The sequence below is a fragment of the Paralichthys olivaceus genome, chromosome 14 (assembly GCF_024713975.1).
Source record: "Paralichthys olivaceus isolate ysfri-2021 chromosome 14, ASM2471397v2, whole genome shotgun sequence".
Lineage (NCBI taxonomy): Eukaryota > Metazoa > Chordata > Actinopteri > Pleuronectiformes > Paralichthyidae > Paralichthys > Paralichthys olivaceus.
Window position 1 is genome coordinate 9209460 of NC_091106.1, and position 24037 is coordinate 9233496.

General features: G+C 41.6%; 1 protein-coding gene and 1 long non-coding RNA gene across 4 annotated transcripts in view; one reads left to right on the top strand and one right to left on the bottom strand.

Annotated features, from left to right (window-relative positions):
• LOC138413706 (uncharacterized) overlaps window positions 1-3373 on the bottom strand; it is a 30267-nt gene extending 26894 nt beyond the window's left edge. Inside the window, exon 1 of one of the 2 annotated variants that reach the window (XR_011246119.1) lies at window positions 3263-3373. This is a non-coding gene — a long non-coding RNA (uncharacterized lncRNA). Of the gene's footprint in view, window positions 1-1856; window positions 1949-3262 lie in introns of those variants that run through there. The other variant, XR_011246118.1, reaches the window with a different exon arrangement.
• sptlc3 (serine palmitoyltransferase, long chain base subunit 3) lies at window positions 483-21803 on the top strand. 2 transcript variants are annotated; one of them, XM_020098468.2, is made up of 12 exons: window positions 483-789; window positions 4048-4239; window positions 5573-5727; window positions 6543-6691; window positions 10075-10199; window positions 12096-12189; window positions 14166-14271; window positions 15578-15797; window positions 18065-18191; window positions 20014-20149; window positions 21171-21300; window positions 21415-21803. In XM_020098468.2, exons 1-12 carry the CDS (start codon window positions 685-687, stop codon window positions 21526-21528), a joined length of 1653 nt encoding a protein of 550 aa, XP_019954027.1. In that variant the 5' UTR covers window positions 483-684; the 3' UTR covers window positions 21529-21803. The 2 variants fall into 2 exon arrangements, with proteins under 2 accessions (XP_019954027.1, XP_019954036.1); XM_020098477.2 differs by lacking the exon at window positions 483-789 and adding an exon at window positions 1090-1225.
• The last annotated feature ends 2234 nt before the right edge of the window (window positions 21804-24037 follow it).

Consider the following 24037-nt stretch of genomic DNA (forward strand, 5'->3'; position numbering starts at 1 on the left):
ATATTTTAGATATTGAAAGTCACATATGCAAGAAAGTAGGTCCTGAGAGTGGCGTGTTATTCTTTGACAGGATTGTTGACACAGATGCATTGATTTGTAAGCTGAGGTGAGGTGTAGCTGTTTTAACTAGACTGTGCATCAAGTTCATAAACTCAGTTTTGTGTGTAAAACAAGATCTTAATCTGTGAAGAAGAGACTAAAGGTGTCTGAGAATTTGCCTGTGAAGAAGTAGAGGAAGTAAAAAAGCATTAAATTGAAACAATCATGCAAACTCCTTTTAAAAAGCACAGTGCTTGAGTAAAAATAAAATGACTCTTTCGTACTCGCTCCACTTGTGGAAAACTGACAAAAAGACAAAAGGTAAAAAATATATTGCAATAAAACAACAATGACATGTTTAAGGCTGAAACTAGATCCAGAGCAAAAGTGAATTGCATCGTTTCACTGAACTGTCAAGTTTCACGCGGGGGGGATCAACGAGCAGAGGAAGTTGGCCCATTTCCACGATATCGAAAGAGCTAACTGTGACTTTTCCTTGAACTGTCTCTGACTGGGAGGCTGCGGGCGAAGCAGCAGAACGAGGAAGTCACCTCTCCCCGAGCTCAGGACACGCGCTTTACCTGACACCCAGACACACACACACACACACACAGAGCGGGCTGTGGCTGCCGGGCTGTCAGGAACATGGCAAGAGCTGCGGCTGCGAACGGGAACTCAAAGACTCTTCTCAACTGTAATGGACTGAGGAGCGAGGATGTGAAGAGGAGCGTCAGTCAGTGCAACGGAGAGGTGCGTCCGCCAGGATTTATTTACAAACTCCCTGTGTGTGTGTGTGTGTGTGTGAGTGCGTGAGTGCGCGCACCATCGTTCGCCGTGTCTTTCCGGTTCCTGCACTCAGGTGTTTCACCAATTTTAAACCATTTAGTTTGAATGGAAAAAGTTCAGGTGAAAACCACCTCACTACCAAACATGCAGGTAAAACATGAGTTTAGAATCTCTGACACGTCAGCTGCAGAATGACAGGTTGTGATCGGTCGTGATCGCGCAACATCAATTAAAGATGCTAACACAACACACACTGGATGATGTCCCCTTTTCAGCAGAGGTTTGGGTCCATTTCTCCAGATCACAACAACGTGAACACCGGTAACGAATGAGGCAGCGGACCCGCCCTGACATACTTCCTCTAAGTTATCTCTGCCTTCAGGCCGCCGAGGTGAAGAAGGTGCGGTGCCGCTGTGCTTTTGTTTTGAAAATGTCTGTAGAATGCAGCCTGTGCACAGTAACTGGTTTCAGGTGGTTCGACTCGCTGGTTCGCTCCGGAACAGATGCATCGGATCATTATATTATCCTTTACAATATTAACTAGCTGGGATTAAAGGCCACATTTAGATACTTCACTCAGTCCAGCGTTTAATTTATGAAACATGATGGGTTTACTCATTATAATCCAATATTTATATATTTTATTTACCCATAATATGAATGAAAAATAGTTGGTGAGTTCTCTATAGTGTATTTAAATCACAACCATCGTCCTTGTTGACCCCAGTCCACACTTCAGGAAACAGAAGTGGAATTACCTAGTTTCTGTGTGTGTGTGGTTAAACAGCTCACTGTTAGCATGCTAACATGAGCCTTAGAAAGCTAAATCTAAATGCTCACTTTAAAAAAAAGTGTACTACTTTACTTTTTACTACTACTACTACTACTACTAACATGTACTTGCAATAACACTCACCGCAGCTCAAAGTTCAATTCAAAGTGAACAATAAATCATTCTGCAGCTCATTAACCAAACAAACATGGCTATCACAAGTGTCATGGCGGCATCGTGGTTAACTTTCAAAACTCACCGAAACTATTTCCCTGACAGCTGCCACCTTCAGCTGAAGTGGAGGAGCTCCTACCGTACACACAGAAATCATTCTTCATAGTTTAGCAGCAGCAGTAGTTTTTTTTATCGATTTAGTGATTACACAGCTTACTGTTAGCATGCTAGCACAAGTCTTTAAAAGGTACAGTGTGTAGAATTTTTTTGTGATATCTAGTGTTGAAGTAGCATGTTGCAGCTGAACACCCCTCACCTCACCCTCTCCTTCCAAACATGAAAAAGAACCTGTGGTAGCCTTTAATTGTCATTAAAACTCAAAAGGTGTTTAGTTTGTTCAGTCTGGACTATTGTATAAAACATGGCGGCCTCCGTAGAGAGGGTCCCCTCGATGTAAATATAAAGTATTTAAATACAAAGGGTCTTTTCTGGGTTAAAGAAAACTACAATTCATACAATTTAGTTGAAACAAACTTGTGAAAACATCATGAGGATTATTTTACATTAAATTTCTGCCAATAGATCCCTTTCACCTAAATCTTACACACTGGACCTTTAAATGGTGATATTTTTTTAAAGCCCTGACAGTTACACTCACCGCAGCTCCAAGGTTCAAGAATCAAAATACAAATCAAAGTAAACAATAAATCATTCTGCAGCTCATTAACCAAACAAACATGGCTATCGCAAGTGTCATGGCGGCATCGTGGTTAACTTTCAAAACTCACCGAAACTATTTCCCTGACAGCTGCCACCTTCAGCTGAAGTGGAGGAGCTCCTACCGTACACACAGAAATCATTCTTCATAGTTTAGCAGCAGCAGTAGTTTTTTTTATCGATTTAGTGATTACACAGCTTACTGTTAGCATGCTAGCACAAGTCTTTAAAAGGTACAGTGTGTAGAATTTTTTTGTGATATCTAGTGTTGAAGTAGCATGTTGCAGCTGAACACCCCTCACCTCACCCTCTCCTTCCAAACATGAAAAAGAACCTGTGGTAGCCTTTAATTGTCATTAAAACTCAAAAGGTGTTTAGTTTGTTCAGTCTGGACTATTGTATAAAACATGGCGGCCTCCGTAGAGAGGGTCCCCTCGATGTAAATATAAAGTATTTAAATACAAAGGGTCTTTTCTGGGTTAAAGAAAACTACAATTCATACAATTTAGTTGAAACAAACTTGTGAAAACATCATGAGGATTATTTTACATTAAATTTCTGCCAATAGATCCCTTTCACCTAAATCTTACACACTGGACCTTTAAATGGTGATATTTTTTTAAAGCCCTGACAGTTACACTCACCGCAGCTCCAAGGTTCAAGAATCAAAATACAAATCAAAGTAAACAATAAATCATTCTGCAGCTCATTAACCAAACAAACATGGCTATCGCAAGTGTCATGGCGGCATCGTGGTTAACTTTCAAAACTCACCAAAACTATTTCCCTGACAGCTGCCACCTTCAGCTGAAGTGGAGGAGCTCCTACCGTACAAACAGAAAAACATTCTTCATAGTTTAGCAGCAGGGGTGATTTGTTCAGGATGGACAGAGATGACTTTGTAAATCCTGGAAATACCCTCACGAAACCAGTAAGTTATCAAATCAAGCCACAGTTCATCTTCCTTAAAAACAGATGTGACTACCACGCACATGTCTGCTGAAACTGGGGCTAACATACAAGTCGTATGGAAATCTGCTTTGCTGAATATTATTATATGGAGCATGTGTTGTTTCTTCTACAGGCACATTCATTCTGCAGTTACCTTGAAGTGTAATGTTAGCCAGGGGTAGCTCAAATACACTTCACAATAGAAAGGACTTAACAAAGGCAGTGTCCATTGTTCCATTGAAATGTGTTGCTCCTGTGATTTCTGCTTCCCAAAGACAAAAAATAAGCTTCAAGCACAAACTGGATTTGCTCAGATACAGAGGGATTAGTTATGTTGGTTTCTTTACTTAAAAATATCCCGTAATGTATATTTTCATTCATTTTCAATGCAAAATGCTTGTTACTGTGGATAGTCCTCCAGACTTTCGTATTTACTTTAGTGTTGAATAATATGTGTTAGTGACTTCTGAAGCCACTTTCTGTTTCCTTTATATTCAGGTTAATCGCTGTGTAAACTACAACCCCTTTGCCTTTATTCAGAGAGCATTGTTTTCTCTTGTTTTCATCATCTGCAATGTAAGACAGCTTTTCTCTTTCCTCTTGTATAGAAAAATGGCCCCCGGACTGGTGTTGCCTCCAGGCAGCACAGGCAGGAATTCTTTGAACAGGCACCCATGTACGTGGCTGTCATGACATACCTGGGCTTTGGCATCGTCACTCTGTTTGGCTACTTCAGAGATTTCCTCAGAGCTGTGGGCTTAGAGAAGTGCCACCTCGCTCAGGAGAGAGAGGAACAGAAGGTGGGTAAAACTCAGCCATCAGCACAAACATATGCATATTGTCAGGGATATGTTTGGGGCATGCTTGCCTTGGGTGTTAACACATTTTGTTTTCCCCTAATTATTTCCATTTCTGCTCTTAAGCTCTCCCTCTGCCTTCTTTCTTTGTGTTCTTCTGCACTATAATGTTGCCATAGGTGAGACAGGACACCACAGAGAATATCTGTTGAAGACCTAATTAAATCTCAGAGGATTCAAGTTCCTTCTTTGTTACTGTGTTTTAGATTCTAAATGAGGCTTGACACTGCCACATAAGAGCTGTGTTGCTATAGATTTGATTTCTTTTTACAAAAAATTGCCGTTAAGATCACTTTATTGTTAATGGGTTTTTTTTTGTGCAACTTATATTGAAATAAAAAGCATAAAGTTATGTCAGTGTTCCGACATCATTTTGATAAGTTAGTAGTAGTACTGTATGTCTGTAGGCAGATATAATAAAGCAGACTCTAGGAGAAAAATCCAGACAGTTTGCTCCCTGTGTCACTTAAAATATAAAGTAAAGTGTGTGTGCACTCTGTTCTGATGGTTGCTTCATCAGGGCGAAGGCTCTAATAGTCTTGGTGAATACGGTTTTAAGGGAATTAGTATGAATATTGTCTTGAGGTTTTATTGAAAATACTCTGTAATTGTAAAAGCTACAGCTCTGTTGATCTAACTGCTATAATTCTAAGTTTCTAAGATTCTACAGAAGTCAGCTGCCTTGATGAAGTGCAGAGGTGGACACAATATAGTGAACACGTTTATGGTCTTAGAGGGGGAAGTTTTCTGGAAGCTGATGAAAGGAGAACTCAGGCAGCAGCTGATGTCTTATGCAGAATAATTTAATGTAGACTTGATGCATCAAGGAGACCTGAAGGTTGAACAATATAACAACACTAACACACACCCCCAAGCCTTAAGATGTCTCCCACAGCATCCCCATATATCTCTCTCTACTTGCGTCACCCATTCTAACAGCATGCATTCCTAAATCACATTGTGTCCTTACGTCTTGCCACTGGTCAAATACGCAAAAGAGTTGAAGTTGGTGATTCTCTGTCTGGATCATCTGAGTTAGATATGAAAGTCTTAAGCAGAATATATAGTGGCAGTGTGTGAGGATGGTCAAAAATTCCTCAACAGAGGTTTAGAGCATCAAATTCAAATAATTTATCATATCTGCTACTAATGTTTTTATTTGTAATGTTTAGTGTGTTTGATTTGTTCTAGTGCTTGGCTGGCTTTTAGTGTGTCTATTAGTGATCCACCACTCTGTGACATCCGAGTTGTTGAAGATGTTTATCTCTGATTTCAGGATTTCGTACCACTTTATCAAGATTTTGAGAACTTCTACACTCGAAACCTGTACATGAGGGTGCGAGACAACTGGAACCGTCCATTATGCAGCCTGCCAGGACCCGTCTTTGACCTGATGGAGAGGGTGTCTGATGACTACAACTGGACATTCAGGTACTGTAATCAAGTATCTATGATAAACTCATAATCATATATACAATTCAACTTTACTGTTTTTCCAGCTTCAGACAGGCCAGCAAATATTTTGTATATTTAATCATATCTCTTCTGGAACTAGACACCAATGAGGTAACAGAGGAAGACAGGACATAAAACATTACTACTCAGCAGGGTCAGGGAGTATATTATAAACAGGAATATAAACAAAGTCACGAGGAGGGGAAAGGACTTTATGAATCTGGAAAGAGCGGTAACCATGGATGACATGCTCTATGAAGTTTAAAGACTGGAAGAACTAGAAACGGGGCGGTCAGGCTGCTTTTGCAGACATTCCTGTTTAGTTTCAAAACATTGATACCTCTGACATGAGGTTACTGCTTGTTTGTTGGTTGGTTTATTTGTATTTAAGTTTGGTGTGGATATGGATCCAGGGGGTCGATGCAGGATTTCTTTTTTTTTTCACTTTCTTTACCATTGCAAGTTAAGGCTTTTTCAACATTTTCACAGTTTTCCTAGGAAATAATTCATGGAGTTTGATGAAAAAACTCATATCTGATGAAATTTGGTGCAGCTTGATTAAATGTAAGTGCCGGGGGTGGAGCTGTTGTGCCTTTGCAGAGGGGTCCATTCTACTGCCCTTCTAGTTACGTATGCACTTTTTATGAACAGAACTCCACTGATGAAGTTCAGAATGATCAGTGATATTTGATTAAATGTTGATTGCTTTTTATTGCATCTACGTAAAGACTTTTCTTAGTATGTGTATCTATAGAAAGGCTGATTGATTCCTAATGTTTACATGCTTGCAGATTCACAGGCAGGACTCTACACAACGTCATCAACATGGGCTCCTACAACTACCTCGGTTTTGCTGAGAACAAGGAGGATTTTCTGAAAACGGTGGCAGACACAATGCAGCAGTATGGGGTCGGGGTTTGCAGCACAAGGCAGGAAATAGGTGAGATAAGTGTTGTAATATACACATGAATAAATTGTGGCACTTGTTCTCTACAGCCTGTTTCAACAAGAGCAATCATTTGATGTCCACTTCACATTTGAAGTTAGTCGCATTGGCGGTGTCCCTTTTAATTCAACTGCTTTTATTTGTTGTGCATCTATTTTAAAGTGTCTGGCAGGCCCCAGTAACACTGACAAGGCTGAGTATCAAACTGGAAATATAACTCCATCTCCCTCATCTCATATGCCATCATTTATTATCTTTCTTGTGAATTATACTGCCCACATGTTTAATTATCTTTCAGTGGCTGCAGTGTAATATGAATAATTCAGCCTTTGTTAAATTATGTACCGTTTGGGCATAAGCTGAGATCATTACATACCGGTCCACGCTGGGAAGTGCGGAAAACGATATCCTAGTGGAATGTAACATTATGAAACACACTGGACATTAAGAAGGATGCAAAATGAATATATGTGTGATGGAAGTGTTAGAACAGCAAGGATCAGACAGCGGGATCCCGGGCTTCAGATGAATTTTGGATGTCGTTTTATCCTCTGAACTTCAACCCTTCCTCTGATGGTGTTTAAGTGGTGGTGTATGTCAGGGTCTCATGTTGCAGCATAGCAGTGGTGCAGGCAGCAGTGCAATCCGCTTTGTGTTTTTTATTAAAACCTAATGATGGGTGGATGTCACGAAGCTTATTGAACAGGCCATACTTAGAAAAGTTAACTCCACAGAAGTGCTTCCTCTTCTTGCTGTCAGTGATGTTTAGTTTAATGTATATTTATTACTGACACTGGTATCTACAGAGTGCAGACGAGCTGAAGGTGAGCTGACACATAGGCTCAGTTCAAGGTGAGTCGCAGCGGAGTGCTGCATGATAACTGCAGTTTGACAAAAACTGAAGAAACCAGAGGAATTAAAGGACATGTGATCATTAGTTGTACGTTTGTTTGTCAGAAGGCAAACCCCCACCACCACGCACACACAAACACGCACACACTCGCGAACACACTCCACACCATCCATTATTCATTTGTTTCATTTATTTATATGTTTATTTCTCTTTCAAAATGGGACTGTTTTTCCCTGGGTTTGCAATCTGAGTTTCAGCTGCCTCACAAAGAGGGTTAAGGAATAACAAGCATTTCTCCCAGGAGACCTTATTAAGCATTAATTATTAAAGAGTGTCTCTGTGCTAGAGGTAACACCATCACTGCCACTGTTTCACTTCACATACAGTAATTTATATTGGTGAAAATCTTCAAAATCAAAATGTCAAATACATTTTTACACCTACCTCCTCTAAGTGCCTCTAATATTATAGTGAATTTCAGTTTGTTGAGTTCAAAAGTGACTGGAAACTTATAAATCATTCTCCCAGTGTAATTTGAGGTGGGTTTTTTTTTTAATAGGCATGAGTAAGTAGATCCAAAGTTCACTGAAAGGAACGCCTTGTTAGTAAACAGACATGTCAAGCATTCATGGATTTGTATGAATGGATATCTGTTCCCACCTTTCCTGCAATCTTTAACATTTAGTAAATTAGTAAATGATTACACATTCAAATCGATGACACATTACAAAGAAAGTGTAGCCAACAAGCAAAGTATCCTTGTAAAAATGACTTGATTTGTCTAATCATTAACTCTTAGCTCCTCTCCTGTTTTTGTTATGCAGTAAAGGCTTTGATAAAAAACCCTCCGTCACACATTTACAATTAAACTGACAAAGTTTAGCTGTGAGGTTTTCTTTTTTCTGTATTGTCTTTACAACCCTGACAATAGTTATTCAGTGTTCTCGTCAATGAGCCGTGATGATTGTAGTGGCAGGAAGGTGACCTTGGAAATCCAGAGGACAGGTGACCACATTTGATGAGATGTATACACTCAAGTAAGCAGAGTAATAGATCTAAGAAGGACTCAGCTCTCTCTCTCTCACCTGAAGAGTATGCAGACCTACGGCAGCCAATATGAGGTTAGCATATCAATAAGAAGGCTGGGCACATGCCTGGGATTCCAGGGCTAAGTGAAATGTTCTAGAAAGAGAGAACGGAATGCAAGTGACTGATTAAAAAAAACAAACAACTGCACTTGCCAGCAGGGGTTGCAAGTGGTGGAGGACATGTATGAATCGATGTGAATCAGCAAGGCCTAATGGAAAGCAACAAATGGGAATCACCATACAGACAAAGCTGCTTCACTGCATTACAGCTCCAAACACTCAATCACTCAATACAAATTTCCCTGTTCCTCCTGAAGCATTCAGTATGTTTGAGCCGTCAGCTGTCATTGCTTAGTAACTGATTGTCATTGATTAGGATTACAATGGTAGGCAGAATCCCATGTGTATGAAATTCAGATATCCTTGTCCGATGAGGATTCCCTCATTTACATCTCAAGACCTCAATACAAGTCATTTTCATTTACAATCATGATGGTGTCTCAAATAATGTGTTTTCATCTCACAGACTCAAAAGAACTAGATATGAATATGCATAAATAGATCTCGTTACTGTATTTCATTTGCAATATTTGCAGTTGTATCTTAAAAACAACAGCCACTGGAATAATTGGAATGAATGTATTTAATATATATGAATGTATGAATATGCTATATTATTAATACACTCATTAGCAGTTATTAGCTGCATCATTAATGAGATTTATTTCTAGAGAAAGTTCAAAGTCCACGCTACAGTAACTAGCAACTACTCTACTATAGTATTGTAAATAAGGGTAGAGTATATTAAAGTGTATTGAACCCATGTGTTATAGTATATTTCTACCATATACTGTATGAGAACCTTTCACTGCCTCACACTCTGAAGCTCACAATTATAACTGTAATTCTTTCTTTTTTATTATCAGCAGACCACAAAGGCATCACTTAAAGCCCACCAGAGATACCTGAAAATCCCACTTTTATTGCACAAAATAGAAAAACACAATGTCAGGTGACAGATTACATTCTGATCAATTTTCTAAATGAATTCAGGGCCCCCACCTGTCACATTGGGTTACACAACCAACTGCCTCAGCCCCAAAATGTGCTGCAAAACCATTTTACACCTTACAAGACAAGCCTTGATATTACCTGAGATGAAAAAGTGTAGTTGAACTAAATTACAATTTTACCGCACCTCAGAATCTTTATAAACCTCTTAAGATCCTCAGAGAGTCACACTGTGTGTCTGGAGGTCCAGGTATTTGTCTGAGGGTGTCTCGCTTTTTATCAAGAGGCATTAATCTCTGTCCAAACCTGTGATTGAATGACAAGGACCCAGCAAAGCCCAGGGACTGCAAGACAACCAGATAAATCAACAGTTACGGCAATCTTGTCACAGGGTGTGTAATCCTTTTATCATCTCTGTTTTGTAGGAAACCTGAGCCTCCACGAAGATTTAGAGAAACTTGTGGCCAGTTTCCTCGGAGTCGAGTCCTCCATGGCATTCGGGATGGGGTTCGCCACAAACTCAATGAACATTCCAGCACTCGTTGGCAAGGTGTGTGATTTTTAAAAAATTTTTTTACAAAACAAACGGCATTAGCTGTATGCAGGAGATTTACCGTATATTGGTGTTATTGTCACAGTGCAGCAGAAGTAAATCTAATTAGTTTAGCATTGTTCCTTTCTTATACATGGCCTTAATTAATGAAAAACAGTCAACTAAACTCTGCTACAAACAACTCCTGATCCACCCCCATTAATTAAAATCATAATTAAACATTACAGTAGCCTAGAGGACAAGGCTCTGGGCATGCAGAGCTGCTATGAGACACATGGATAAGGAAGGGCAGGTTCTTGTTAAGAGCAACACTCAAGGGTATGATTACCCATGTGCTGGCCTGTCGGCAGACCAGCCGGTTTTCCAAGGGTTACCAGGGGCAACACGCAGCATGAATATCTGTGATTGGACTGGACAGGAGGAAAGGGAGGTTGATGGTTTAAGTGATAAGAATGGGGTCATTTATGCAGCTCAAGAGGTGCAGCAGCCCCTTCAGGCCACAGCCCCCCACAGTAGTCCTGTAGGGACTGGGGTCAACCCATCCTGCCAACTCTGTCCTGCAGGGACAGGCTTTTCCAGGACAGGCCGTGCTGCGTGGGCAGACTGACAGCTGCTGGTAGACCAGGGACCAGGCCAAGCTGCACCCCAAGCCAAACCAAGGGTATCTGTCACTGAGTCGGTGTCAACATGCACTCTACAATGGTTCATTCAAACTAATGCACTCAAATGCTCGGAGCTTGCCCGTTAAATATGTTAATGTTCTGCAGAACCACTGAATTCATTTGCATGCTGATTTTTTATGGAATGCGAGGCACTATATTCTCCATTATGAAAATTGTGTCTGGTTGGTTGAAACTTCATCAGACATGAAAGGAGTGAAAATGACTAACATTTACATTACAGACATCTATTTCCATACATAGAGGATCGACATGGGATCAGCATGAAGGGGGGCGGGGCAAGGGGAATGAGCTGACAGATAATTAGCTACTAGCATACAGCACATTACAGTCAAGCACAAAAGATCTGTTGAAAAACATTTAGAAAACAAATTCATTTGTATGGAGGGGTCGCACACAATGCTATGATTTTCATCCGTATAGGCCTTTATCACAGCAGACGGTTTAATATGTCATCATAGGAAAAGCACAGATCTTAACTCTGTCATCTATTCTGAGAGATCTGATCACAAGTGGTCAGCGCTAAAAACACATCTGAACGCACCCTCATGGCGCTCAGAATGTGTCCTGAGATCCGATCCTCTAAACCACAATCTGAGGTGGTGAACACAAATCCATCTTGAAGACCGCCTACCCAGCTGACCTCCACTCATATAAAAACAGCAGAATTTGGTCTTCACAAACAGAAATGACGTACTTGTTTACTTGCATACACAGAGCGGAAGTGAGATCCGATGGTGTGAAGCACTCGGTCCTCTTGTTATCCGATCTCTCAGGACAAATGTTAATACCAGGTCTGAGGTGTCCTAACGAGACATGACCATGAGAGGATGTGAAGTACCAGGACTGTGACGCTGAAGCAGCTAAATGGAATCCAGCGAACATTCATTTACATCTGTGTTTTTCCTCCTGTTACTTGTCGAAATGTCAGCTGTGAAAAAAGCCCATACTGTTGTACTGATGTTTGTGTTTACCGTTTACAAGCCAATTATTTCCCCCCTGTTTTTTACCCACGGGAGAATCTAATTGGCCTTCTCATTAAATGCAGACCTTTAAATCCAAAACACCATCATACACTATCTATTCATATTTCACCCTCATATCCATAATCAAAGATTAATGCCAACTAGTCTGAAATGTTGTGGAGTGTTCCATGTTAAAGCTTTCTTCAGGATACCTCAACAAAATGTTTTTTCTCTCCGCTGGTTCTCAGGGTTGCTTGATATTGAGCGATGAGCTCAATCACACGTCTCTCATCTTAGGGGCCAGACTGTCAGGAGCGACCATCCGGGTGTACAAACACAACAGTAAGTCTCAGAACTGTTTTATCAGAGTCAAACCTTTGGGTTGACAAATATACAACACGCAGCCTTGGTTTATAAAAAAATAAGAGCCGTAATGTTTCTGTTGGCCAACACAATATGTCTTCAATGTCCTGAGATTATCTGTGGATTTAATTTGATTTCCTCTCTGTAATACTGCTGTTCACTATATTCAGTTTTTCTTCTATTCTTTCCAAACTGTTGCCACTGTGAGAAACATAACTGTCTTTGCCTCAGGAAATACCTACTTAATATTCTGTGTTTGGAGCAGCAAATGTAAAAGCTTTAATGAAACGGGTTCAGTTTACAGTCACGACTGCAGCGGCAGCAGAGCATCAAGTCTTTTTCTTTTTTAGATTAAAACATAATATTTAAACCTCCACTTCTCTATTAAGGTGTCAAATAACATATTGTGACTATATTATAAGGGAGGACTATTAGGCATGAACAATACAGCATTCATACAGCATTGTGCTTGCTCAGGAAACAGTCCCCGCTCTTTCAGGAGACAGGACAAATGAGCCGGCCCTCTGGCAGCAAATGTGTCCTGACAGGTACAAGCAGAGTCAGTTATGGGTCCTCTGAGCAGATCCCAGAGGTCTGTCTACAGGCGAAAAACCCTCAGGCACCTGAGCAGTTGACCCCTCCCTGTCTCTGTACCTCCAGACTCAGACACTCTTTGATTAGTGCAAAGCCTATATTTGCTAAAAGGGTTATTCCACCAAACTTAACCACTACAAAGGATGTGGAAACATTTAAAACATTGTGATTTCTGCAGCAATGTTTAGTGGCGTCGTCTCTCTATAACTCCTAGTTTATACTATGAATTGTTGTAGGTGTTTTCAGAGGCATATATTTAACAGAGTTGGAATGTCACACCAGAGAGGACATGAGTTGTTTTTGTCCTGTGTGGCTGGTATGTTGAAAATCCCTGAACTAGTCTCTGATAAAGGACACTCCTTTTGAACATTTGCATTCTTAATTATTTTATATAATGACAACATTTTCATTGAAGGTTATGCTCTGCTTATTAAGCTGGCAGCATTTGTGCAAGCCGAGTGTCAGTGCAAAGGTAGGACAATGACATTTTATGGGTTTTTACAACAAGCAAAGACGACCGTCCCCCTCACCACGGCGTCTTATCTCAAATCAGTGCTTAACTGTGGGACAATCTTCCCCTCGTTCTCATCTGTACACACAGACCGAGCCACTGTGGGTTCCTTTGCTTGGCAAGTTTCCTCCTTGCTGATGGTAACATTAGATTTGCAGTGCTTTACTGAGCTCCAGGAAGTGTTTTTTATCAGAAGAGCATCTCCTGCCTCTTAAGCAAACCTGGTTTTGTGTCGAGGCAGCGATATCAATCAGCTATGACAGATTATTAGCTATGACAGATTTACTCGCTGCTCAGCTGGAAATGGTTGGATTGCAGTCATACTTTGAATAAAGCTGCTTATTAGCTTAAGCTATTCAATACTGCCATCTGCTGGTGTGCAACGGGGTCGTTGATAGCATACCTGTGACCCACTCTAGAATGCCAATGGGAAATTATTTTAGTTGAAGCCAAGATTTCAGTTCTTAAGAAACAGTGCAGACTCTGCTGAACAGACCTTTGTCACAAACTATATTTAGCTCAGTTAGTAATCCTCTCTGACGCAGATTTTCCAGGTGTCCATTAACATCAGAGTGCAGAGCTATTTCCTGTGTGTAGTTTGTGTAAGGTGTTTCTCTCAAATAAAATAGTGCCTTGTTTACTCTTTGAACTGCCCTTCGGACATAGTACTTTACATTTGCTTGTAGTTGGTGTTCCTTGTAAACTTTGGTTTGGTTTGCAAAATTTAATATACTGTTTATTTTAATTCAGTTGCAGTTGTTCTTGCCTTTTGTATTCTCTCTCACTTGTGTGTGTGTCTGTGTGTGTGTGTGTGTGTGTGTGTGTGTGTGCGTGCATGTGCGTGCGTCAGACATGCACAGTCTGGAGAAGATGCTCAGAGAGGCGGTTTGCTCAGGGCAGCCTCGGACTCATAGGCCTTGGAAGAAGATCCTCATCATGGTGGAAGGCATCTATAGGTCAGCTGTCAACCCACACACACACACATTTGTATCGTCTCTCGCTGTCTCTCTCCCACACTCACACTCTCACACACACACACATCTCAGGCCAGTTGAGCTATCACTCTTTGTTAGTTTGGCCGTCCAGGAGGTTTTGAGTGTTGCCAAACTCAGGTAAGAAATCTTCATTTGTAACCTGAGGAGAGCATTCAGCCTCGTGTTTAGTCGTCCCTGTAATGGTCTATTTTTCCATTGTGTCCCTCTCCACCCTTGAATTATAGAGAGTGTGTGTGTGTGTGTGTGTGTGTGTGTGTGTGTGTGTGTGTGTGTGTGTGTGTGTGTGTGTGTGTGTGTGTGTGTGTGTGTGTGTGTGTGTGTGTGTGTGTGTGTGTGTGTGTGTGTGTGCAAGCATGTTTGCATGCATTTGTGGTTGGGTACCGTTTAATTACTGGAGAGAGGAGAAAGGTATTGTGTGTCTCTCCCGGCAGTGAGCTGTCCCGAGTCCTAGTGACCCTCTCCATCTGCTCATTAGCTCCAAATCAAGGCCAAATGAAGCCACAGAGATTGACTTGGCTACACCCCCAACTCCAACTGTTTATCACGGCCATTTTCCTTTCTCCTTTCTTCTCTCATCTTTTCTCTGGATCATGCCTTACGTTTCAGGCCTTCTAAACTAAAACATGACACATTCACTGGGCTTTTTGCCATCTGTATTTGTTAATAAAAGAGGAAAACCTTAAACGTGGCCATCAGTTGCTATTAATGCACTGATAAGCTCACTGGTAATTTGAGAGACATCTTCATTGCACATTACTGCGGCACTGAAAGAACTAATGCTCCATCTATCATGTTCCGGTAACATCAAAAAGCCTGGATAAGGACTGAGCATGCTTTAGCTGTACCCTGGGTCTGCTTTGATGTCCACAACGGTCATGGTGAAACCCCCTGTCTTATGTCATTTGGGCTGCAGACGTTCTGAGCCATAGCAAGGATAGCAGGTCTGGGATTGCTCCATTCCCCGGCCATATACCCACTGAGGCTGTCTATTTGTAGCCTTAAAAGGCTTGCATCAGTGGAGAGGAAGACATTTAAAAGAAGTGGGAGTAAAGTGAAAGAGGCCAGCACAAAGAGTCTTGGAAGATTGGGGCTTGTCAATTGATGTAATGTGAATTAAAAGGAGTACAGATGCTCTGCCGTGGCTTAAGTGAGGTCGGGGTCACGTTCTTTTCCTTTTAAACTTTGTCATTTTAAGAGTTTGGTGTATAACTGATGAAATATGTGTGCTCTTGTAGTTCCCTTTGTAAGTGTATCCTCTTGTCATTAGCATGGAAGGCTCAGTGGTGCGACTACCAGAGATCATCGCTCTGAAGAAGAAGTATAAAGCGTATCTGTACCTGGATGAAGCCCACAGTATCGGAGCAGTGGGCCCGTCAGGCCGGGGTGTGACGGAGATGTTTGGTGTGAACCCAGCTGATGTGGACGTTATGATGGGCACCTTCACCAAGAGCTTTGGGGCTGCAGGAGGCTACATCGCAGGGAAAAAGGTTTCTGTGGCCCTATTTCAAATTTTTTCTGACTTCACTTTATCATTTGTAAAGGATACTTGATACATTTCTATCCCAGTTTTATCATTATGAATATATCCCAATATTTCTATTTGTTTTTTTATCGTATCACTTTATGTGTTGTGAGAAAGTACTTTACCTTTTTCTCACATTTATTATCAGGGGATGCCTCAGGTTTTCTGGCTTTATTTTATAGCTGGCAGTAGAGTGACAGGACACGAAGAGAGAAAAGCAAGATAAGACACTTAAGATTTTTAAGTCAAGTAAAATAAAGGATAAAAAATAAGCTGAAGTAGATAAGTACTAGTTGGGGCGGACCTTCAGAGAGAGGAGGTGACCTGCATTAAAGGCCTTCAGCAGAACACCATTAGGGGGAGTTGCAGTGTGAAATCCTACACTAGAAGTTATCTTTACACACAGCTCTGATAGGAAACAGCTACATTATAAAAAATCACAACACATCTACCATCACTGTTTTCCTATTCCACTGGATCACTGGTTCATAGTTCACCTGTAAAAAGAAACATTGGGGGATCACAATCAAACAATTCCAGTAGTCTTTAGTTGACTCTCTGAAACTTTCCTGATGCTTTTTGAAAAACACTAGCAAACATTTTCTCTACAACAGCTTTCAAGCAGGTTAAAATACATTATCTATAATTCTTCCCATGTCTGGTTTTTAAAGATGTTTGAGACATCCCACCTCTCTCATGTGTCCAACAAATGTTTCCCATGTGACTCCAGGCCTTTGTAATTCCTCTTTACTCCATTAAAAAGTACACTTTAGTACATAACCACATCGGTTTTGTGGCAGTTGATTAGAAAGCAACAGAGGAAACGGCCATGTTGTTTGAATTAGGTATCCAGTGAGGGACCCTTCCTGCTGCTGCCTCGTGTTGGCTCAGCCCTGCTCTGCCATAATAAGAAGGTAAAGCTGGCAGAGGGCCAGCCCCTTCTTGTGGCAGGCATCGGAACTGCGCTCCAGATTTAACGGGATGACTTTTAACAAGCATGATAATGTTTGAAGTATGAACACTCTGCCTGGTGTGACAGCTGGCTGTAGTAAACTCCTGGAAGAAACGGGCAGGAAAAGAGAGAGAAAGCCTTTAGATTTGACGCATTTGTTGTTGTGGCAAATTCCCCAAATCTTACATTAAGTAGATTCGAGCTGACCAACAAAACGCTCTGCAGATGTGCTTCTGGAAAACAGTCATGTTATAGCTATTTTATGAGAGTACCAAAAATAAATACCCCAGTAAATACACTCCGAGCTCCTTCTAATTCACTGCAACCTTGCATGAAGGAGACGTAATTAATTCACCCTTTACTTAAAGCTGGGATTGCACTGGAAAAGGTTATTAAATGCATCCAATGACGAACCACGTTTGTGGCAGTGTGTGTGCTGCTCTGGCACAGCTCCAGCCCTGTGGCGTTGTGGACATGTATCGCCACGTCAGTATCGCGGCCACATTGTGGCTGAGGAAACACTGAACTGTCACTCCACGCCACGAGATGTGAAATGGATTTCGGACATGTTCTCTTAACTGGTTTATCTTGGTCTCACCAAAATCCTGCAGGGCCCTAAAGCGGTGAAAATCCCCCGCCTTAAACAAAAACAGATGTCAAGTTGTTTCAGGGTTCTTATCCTATGTTCGAGCATTTCCCCTCAAATCCCTTCCCCTCATGTGTGTGAGGAAGCCGCAGCCGCCGCCCAGTGGGGACAGATGGCAGTAGAGTGGAAATGGTGACCAGACAGCATCTCCGGCTACGTGTCATCACCCTGCACCCACTGGCCACCACGCAGCCACCGAGCAGCAGCCCATCACAGCTCCAGGCCCACTCCCAACCTCAGACCACTTACACACACATGCTCTTGGGACCCATGACCGAATCGGTTTCCTGAAATCCTGCTCTTCTCTTGACAACCACGAGCAGAATTAATCTCCTGCTGACATTTAGGAATAATGAGCATGACAGTCCTAATTCTGGCTCATTTCAGCACCGGTTCTTTCTCAAATTAGTGCAGTGGCTGGCTCCGAGCGGAGAGCAGGAAAGAATCCAGAACGATTTTAAAATCCATGCCAAGAAGGATGACTTGAGGTATTTTAATTGACTCTCAGGTGTTAACTGTACATGAGCGCTCTCTAGTGGTGTGAAAAGAAAAGTGCAAGACCCCAGGTCTCTGTTTATATGCAAATAACTGCACAATCTTTTAATTATCTGTGTGACACTCTGTAATGTTTCAGGAGCTGGTGGACTACCTCCGCAGTCACTCCCACAGTGCGGTGTACGCCTCGGCCATGTCCCCTCCTATCACTGAGCAGATCATACGTGCCATGAAGTGCATCATGGGAAAAGACGGGACCACAGAGGGTGAGCATCTGAGCCACACTGGGTGTCCATCAAGTAAATGTCACTTTCAATCGCAGCCTTACCATCCACGTGCCCGTCAAGATAGATTTTTCAAATATTATCTCTGGCTTATAAAACGTTTTACACCTTCATATAATCTTTATGGAAAGAACAGCAAACCAAATACAGAGGACAATACTAATGTTAACATTAGGAGTAAGTCCAGACCTGCAGGGAAAGACAAACAGCTGCTTGGTCAGAAAATGTGGTAGCAATTAGAGTGGTCTGCAGCAGTAGAGAGGGGGGGGCATGCAGTCCCTGAGCACACGTGACCCCAGCGGAGAGGAAATCATTTTCATATGTGTGTTGTGAGGAACGCTGTACCTCTGAAAAGTCTCTGCTTTAATGACATCAGACACCAGGGCAGGGAAGTAGTCATTACCGGACTAGTCGCGATACCACCAGAGCAAATTCTTGAGTTATTGACGTTGTAGTTGTGGAAGGAGCTGTGGTAGTAGTTGTAGTAGTATTATACAGAGCACTTCCTCCAAATCTTCGAGATTGAAACTGTGCACCATAACACAAGAATAGATGAATTTGTAAATTGTGTGGCATACATGGATACAGAGCTGCCGCACGGTGCTGTAATGGGTTAATCTCTCTCACCACTAAAAACCTGTGGAGCCGGTGTCTCATGGTTGAGGTATATTGTAGTTTCACGCAGAGATGAGTAACTTTCTCGTCTGGCTCTGAACCAGACATGCCTTGGATCTGACGTAGCCCAGTGAAATAGCTGTTGTGGAAAAATCAGTCTTGACCTGTCTGATAGAGGAGAGGGAGTGCAGCAAACAGTGCAGCCTTTCAAAACATCAGCCCAGCGTCCATCAAAACACTGCGGCAGCCCTCTGTGACTAGAAATGTCACATCATACTGTTTGCATCTAAGCCTGATTTGAAGTCCTCTTCTTTCCTCCGTTCCTCTTAATCTTAAAAGGAAAGCGACGGCAACTGCTCTGAGATTAGGAAAAACTCTGTGACATCTTCTCACCTACTCATAAGATTTGTGTCTGACAGCAGGTTTTTGACCTCATTGCTCTCTATTTTAGCAGAGAGGAATAATCTACAAAATGGGGGCCTGTGCTTTTTGGCAGATGCCCGAATGTTATGGTTTATTTCCGCCTCCCTCTCTGCTGTGATAAGGAGATTTAAACTGCTCTCTTACATCCCTTTGAAAGAACTGCCAATCTGTTCCCAGGTAATCAAAGGGAAACAGAGCCGTCTTCCAAGGCTGGGCTGTGCCAAACTCCGCTGTAGCCGCAGTATAACCAGGTTCCCCATCGATTCTCGTTGCGAGGGAACACAGGGGGTTAGCACAACAGACAAACTCTGCTGACTTTGATTTGTTTTCTGGTGTATTTACGATATCTGTAATACATGAGGTGCGTAAGCATTATTTGTTTTCAGTTTCAGTCATGGCTGCGCTCCAGTGACGAGCCACAGTCACTCATTTTGTTCGAAATCCATCATATCCAATGTGTAAACCCTCGATTTGGCAGCGTGCGTGCACATATACAAGTCAGTCGGACAAAACCGAACCATCTGCCAGTGCAGCCGAGTTTTAATCTTGAGCAAATTCACAGTGGAGGCTGGAACGGCCCAGATGGAGCAGGACTCAGGATGAGGTGGCAAACACAAATAACACCTCACACTCCATTAGCTGCTAGTGACAGGTGATGTCCCTCCATGCAGGGGACAGCGGGAGTATGAGGGGAAACAGCAGTGAGTCGGTGCTTTACTCATGTACATCTGGTGGTTTCTCTTTCTTTCTTTTTTTTTCATTGGAGGCATTAAACGGATCCGCCAGCTGGCAGAGAACACCAGATACTTCAGGGCCAGACTGAAGGAGATGGGCTTCATCATCTACGGCAATGATGACTCGCCTGTGGTTCCGATCCTGCTCTACATGCCGGGCAAAGTGGTGTAAGCACATTTCAACTCTCACTATAGACACTTTTTAGTTTTAGGTAATCAGAATATTTATAGTGTATAATCAATCAATACCAATAAATGTTGACTTCTTAAGTTGTCATGAGTGATTTCAGGTCAGATCACTGTGTGCCGGAGCGATTTGAATGGCTGCCATCTTACACACTAACGTTTCCATTAATCACTAGTGTAGATCTGTAACCACTTAGGAGGCAACATCAGGTATTGATTAGTTGCAACCTGGGATTGTTAGAGCCACTCAGGTCTAATCAATTGGGTATAAAGTGTCTTTCAAAGCCGGTCACCATTAATAACCATGACGTGGCCGATTCAGCCCAGTAACCACCCCAATCAGAAGCTACGAATATATTTCACCACAAAAGTAGCTTCTGGTTTTATATTACAAACATTCACATCAGTATTCATGTATATTAGAAAATACAAAACTGTACAACCACCTTTTCAGAACACAGTGTTCAGCTTCACCTCTCCAAACTGTCCGCTTGGCCACAAAATCAGGAATTATTCTTTGCTCTGCCTCAGTGACGTAAAAGGCTTCATTGATGTCACTGCTTCAACCTTCAGAGATTGATAGTTCTGTTTTTGTTTTTGAATTTATCGTGCTTTGCAGATATGATCACAGGTCATTCATACCGCACATCACAACCACATGATTATAGATTTGGAAGAAAGAGCAGAATTCTTGATGGGCTTCAACGTGATGAGGAAGAGCAGTGAATGCTCAATCACTCTGAGGTGGCTCGTGTGGTCTCTGCACATTTTCAAACCTCAGTAATGTAGCAAAAGTTGTTGAATAGTTTTCTGGTCAGTTGCATTTTGCATCGTGTTTCATGCAAATATATTTTTTTTAAATCCAGGATATTTTAATGAGGTAATTTCAGGGAATGTGTTTTAAATATTACTACAGGTTACCGTATTTCCGTTAAGTGATTCCAGTATATCCGTGTACTAGATACAGATAAACAGAACGTGTTTTGTTTTTGGTTCTGAACAGGGCTTTTGCTCGAGAAATGCTGGAGAGGAATATTGGCGTAGTGGTTGTAGGTTTCCCAGCCACACCGATCACAGAGGCCCGAGCTCGCTTCTGTTTGTCTGCAGCACACACCAGGGCCATGCTGGACCAGGTATAAACACACACACACACACACAGTAATTTACTTCATGAAATTCCGCTCTGAGGCTTTCGTGAGTATTTATTTTCATCTGAATCAAACATGTACTTTTCTCCTTCTCCTCAGGTGCTGCACCATCTGAACGAGCTGGGGGACGGCCTCTGTCTCAAGTTCTCACGGCGAAAATATTCCTCCCGGCCTGACCTCTGCAACGAGACAGACTTTGAGCTGGACAGCTGATATGACCCTTGACACCTTCGCTTCACAGTGTCAAAACTAAGTCTATGTGTCCATGCCACAGCAGACCCTTAAACGCACGACGTCCAACAACATCCGCGCGTCTCACTGCAGAAAAAGGGGCCAAATGTTCAGCAGCTGGGTTTTGAAATGTTTATAAAAGATTGTGATTTAACAGGACACCTATTTATGCTTCTAAAAAACTATATGAGCTCTTTAGATGCTTTATTTCTGAATGCATTAATTTGTGAATACATAAATGAAATTATTTCAATGAATTTCTAAGAATTGCTGTATTTTTCTTATTGATCTATTTTTATATTGAGATAAATCACATCAGATGTTTCTTCAGCTCAGAAGTTTAGTTCCACTCCACATTTGAAAATTATTTTTGTTGATATTGTCTACGTTTTTTGTTTCTCACAAATTTTTATCTTTATACCATATCTTTAAAAAAAGCTGTTTGTTATTAATAGAGAGTGATGCACATTTCCAGAGAACTTAGAAGCAAGGATCCCATTTACTTCCTCAGCATGAAGTAGCAATAAAAGAGGCATGTGTAGTTTAACAACCGCATTGCTAAAATTTTAAATACCTAAATACCACGCATGTAAACTTCCTTTGTGTGTTTTGGAATAGGAAGGATGATAAATTATCCAAATGACAGCTTCAGAAAGTCCCGACCTTTCCCTCAAGGAATTGTGTTCGTTCATTCCCGACAAGTGATTATTTACAAAAAATGACAAAGATGCCTTCATTGTGTCCATAGTGAAGTTATGTTTTCATAAAAAAATTCCTCAGTGTATCACCTCTTTCATCACCAGAGTAAATGATAACCTTCCTTTAACTAATGGATCACGCTGCAATTACTTCTTTGACATGTCGATAAATTCCAACAACAAAAGAAAAGGTGCTCCGGCTCGTTTTGTGGTGAGACTTCTCATATTCACCGAGTCTTTACAGTTTAATCGCTGAGGTTTTTAAGACCTGCTGTTCTCGCTCACACACACAAACTAGAATGGTTGTGAAGGTGAGCATGCAGCGAGTGCGGTACCTGAGCCAAAAGCCTAACCTAGCAATTAGCACTGAACTCCAAATTCTTGTGGTGTGGGGTAATCATTTGATTATCACAGAGAGGATTATACACGGATGATAAATGTGTTTTTGCAAAGTGTCAGATTGGATCTAGTCGACGCTTGTTCGCCTTGCGGATGTTACCATGTTTGTGTTTTTACCTCGTAAAAAAATGTAGCGATGACATTTTGTTTGATGGGATAAAAACACAAAATGCAATCCTCTGGAAATATATAGTAAATGAACTGCAGACACATGAAGAAAGTTATACGTTTAAAAAATATATATTTTCCCCTAAAGGAAAGAAAAACAATTGAAATCTAGGCTCTATGGTGGATCACTTTGTTCTGTCAGTGAATATTCACATCTGGGTCCCATAGCCAGAAACAATACAAGCAGTTCCTTTAATCCTCAAATCTGTGATGTCATACCAGTGTACTGTTCCATACAGATCTGGAGGAGACGGGGGGAAAGGTGGCCTCAAATGTTGCACCGCCGCCCTCAGGATGTCTGCTATTAATTTGTGTTTACTTTCACCTTTCGTCTAACTGCGAACATTGTGAAATTCATCGCAGGTTTACAGCAGAGGACAGATGTGCGTAGAGAGGAACTCAAACAACACGGTGTGTAACAGACGTGGTGTTTAAACGCTGAGCTCCACTGTGATTAAAGGCAAACTCCAACTTGCTGAGATTTACCAGCGGCGTTGTTGTACAGTTGTATAGAAGGAAGAATGCAGGTTTAGGAAAACTCAGCTCTGAGGATGAGTTTGGAGAATGAAATTCATTCAGGAGGATATTATGTTGTTTTTGTTTTAGATGATGTTCAGACTTTGCATTTACTGTAAGAAACTGAATTAAAACGCAGTGTGGAGGACAAATGTGTGTAGTTACACTGATGGAAGCTTTATGAAAACCTACAACAGCTCAACTTTCTCCAGGTCAGTTTGTATAATTACCATCTTTAAAAGGAAAGAGCACAGTGGTTGTCAGCGAAAACAAAAGTTCACACTCACATATATCTTAATACATTCAGATCCTGCGTGTTACAAAACTCATGCTGGCTCCCAACCCATTTCAATCTTTTAATAAATGTCAGAAATCATTTTAAATATTTTTATTTCTAATGGATTATCAAAGCTGGAGTTATTGGAAAGAATAATGGTAACCCACATTTGCTATGAGGCAAGGTGGGGAGCACATGTCCTGCCAAAGCTCCCTCCAGTCACTTCTGACTGCCCTCGCTTTCAGCAGAAGTGGCAAATGGCCTGCGCTGGCATTTGAAACATCTGTGCGGCCAGACTACTGGTGGAGAGGCCCCAGAGACCTGCCTGCCTGCACCAGCCTCTTTTGAACTGCAGATCCAAATACACTGCGCTTATTGGAATGGCATGTAGCTGCTATTCTGAAGGGGGATCCTCCGCCGCGACCCTTTGATG

Bases quoted from the DNA above. Each gene is read 5' to 3' on its own strand.
- sptlc3 (XM_020098468.2), top strand. From the start codon at position 685: ATGGCAAGAGCTGCGGCTGCGAACGGGAACTCAAAGACTCTTCTCAAC. The intron at 790-4,047 runs GTGCGTCCGCCA...CCTCTTGTATAG, and splicing joins TCAGTCAGTGCAACGGAGAG to AAAAATGGCCCCCGGACTGG. The intron at 6,692-10,074 runs GTGAGATAAGTG...TCTGTTTTGTAG, and splicing joins CAGCACAAGGCAGGAAATAG to GAAACCTGAGCCTCCACGAA.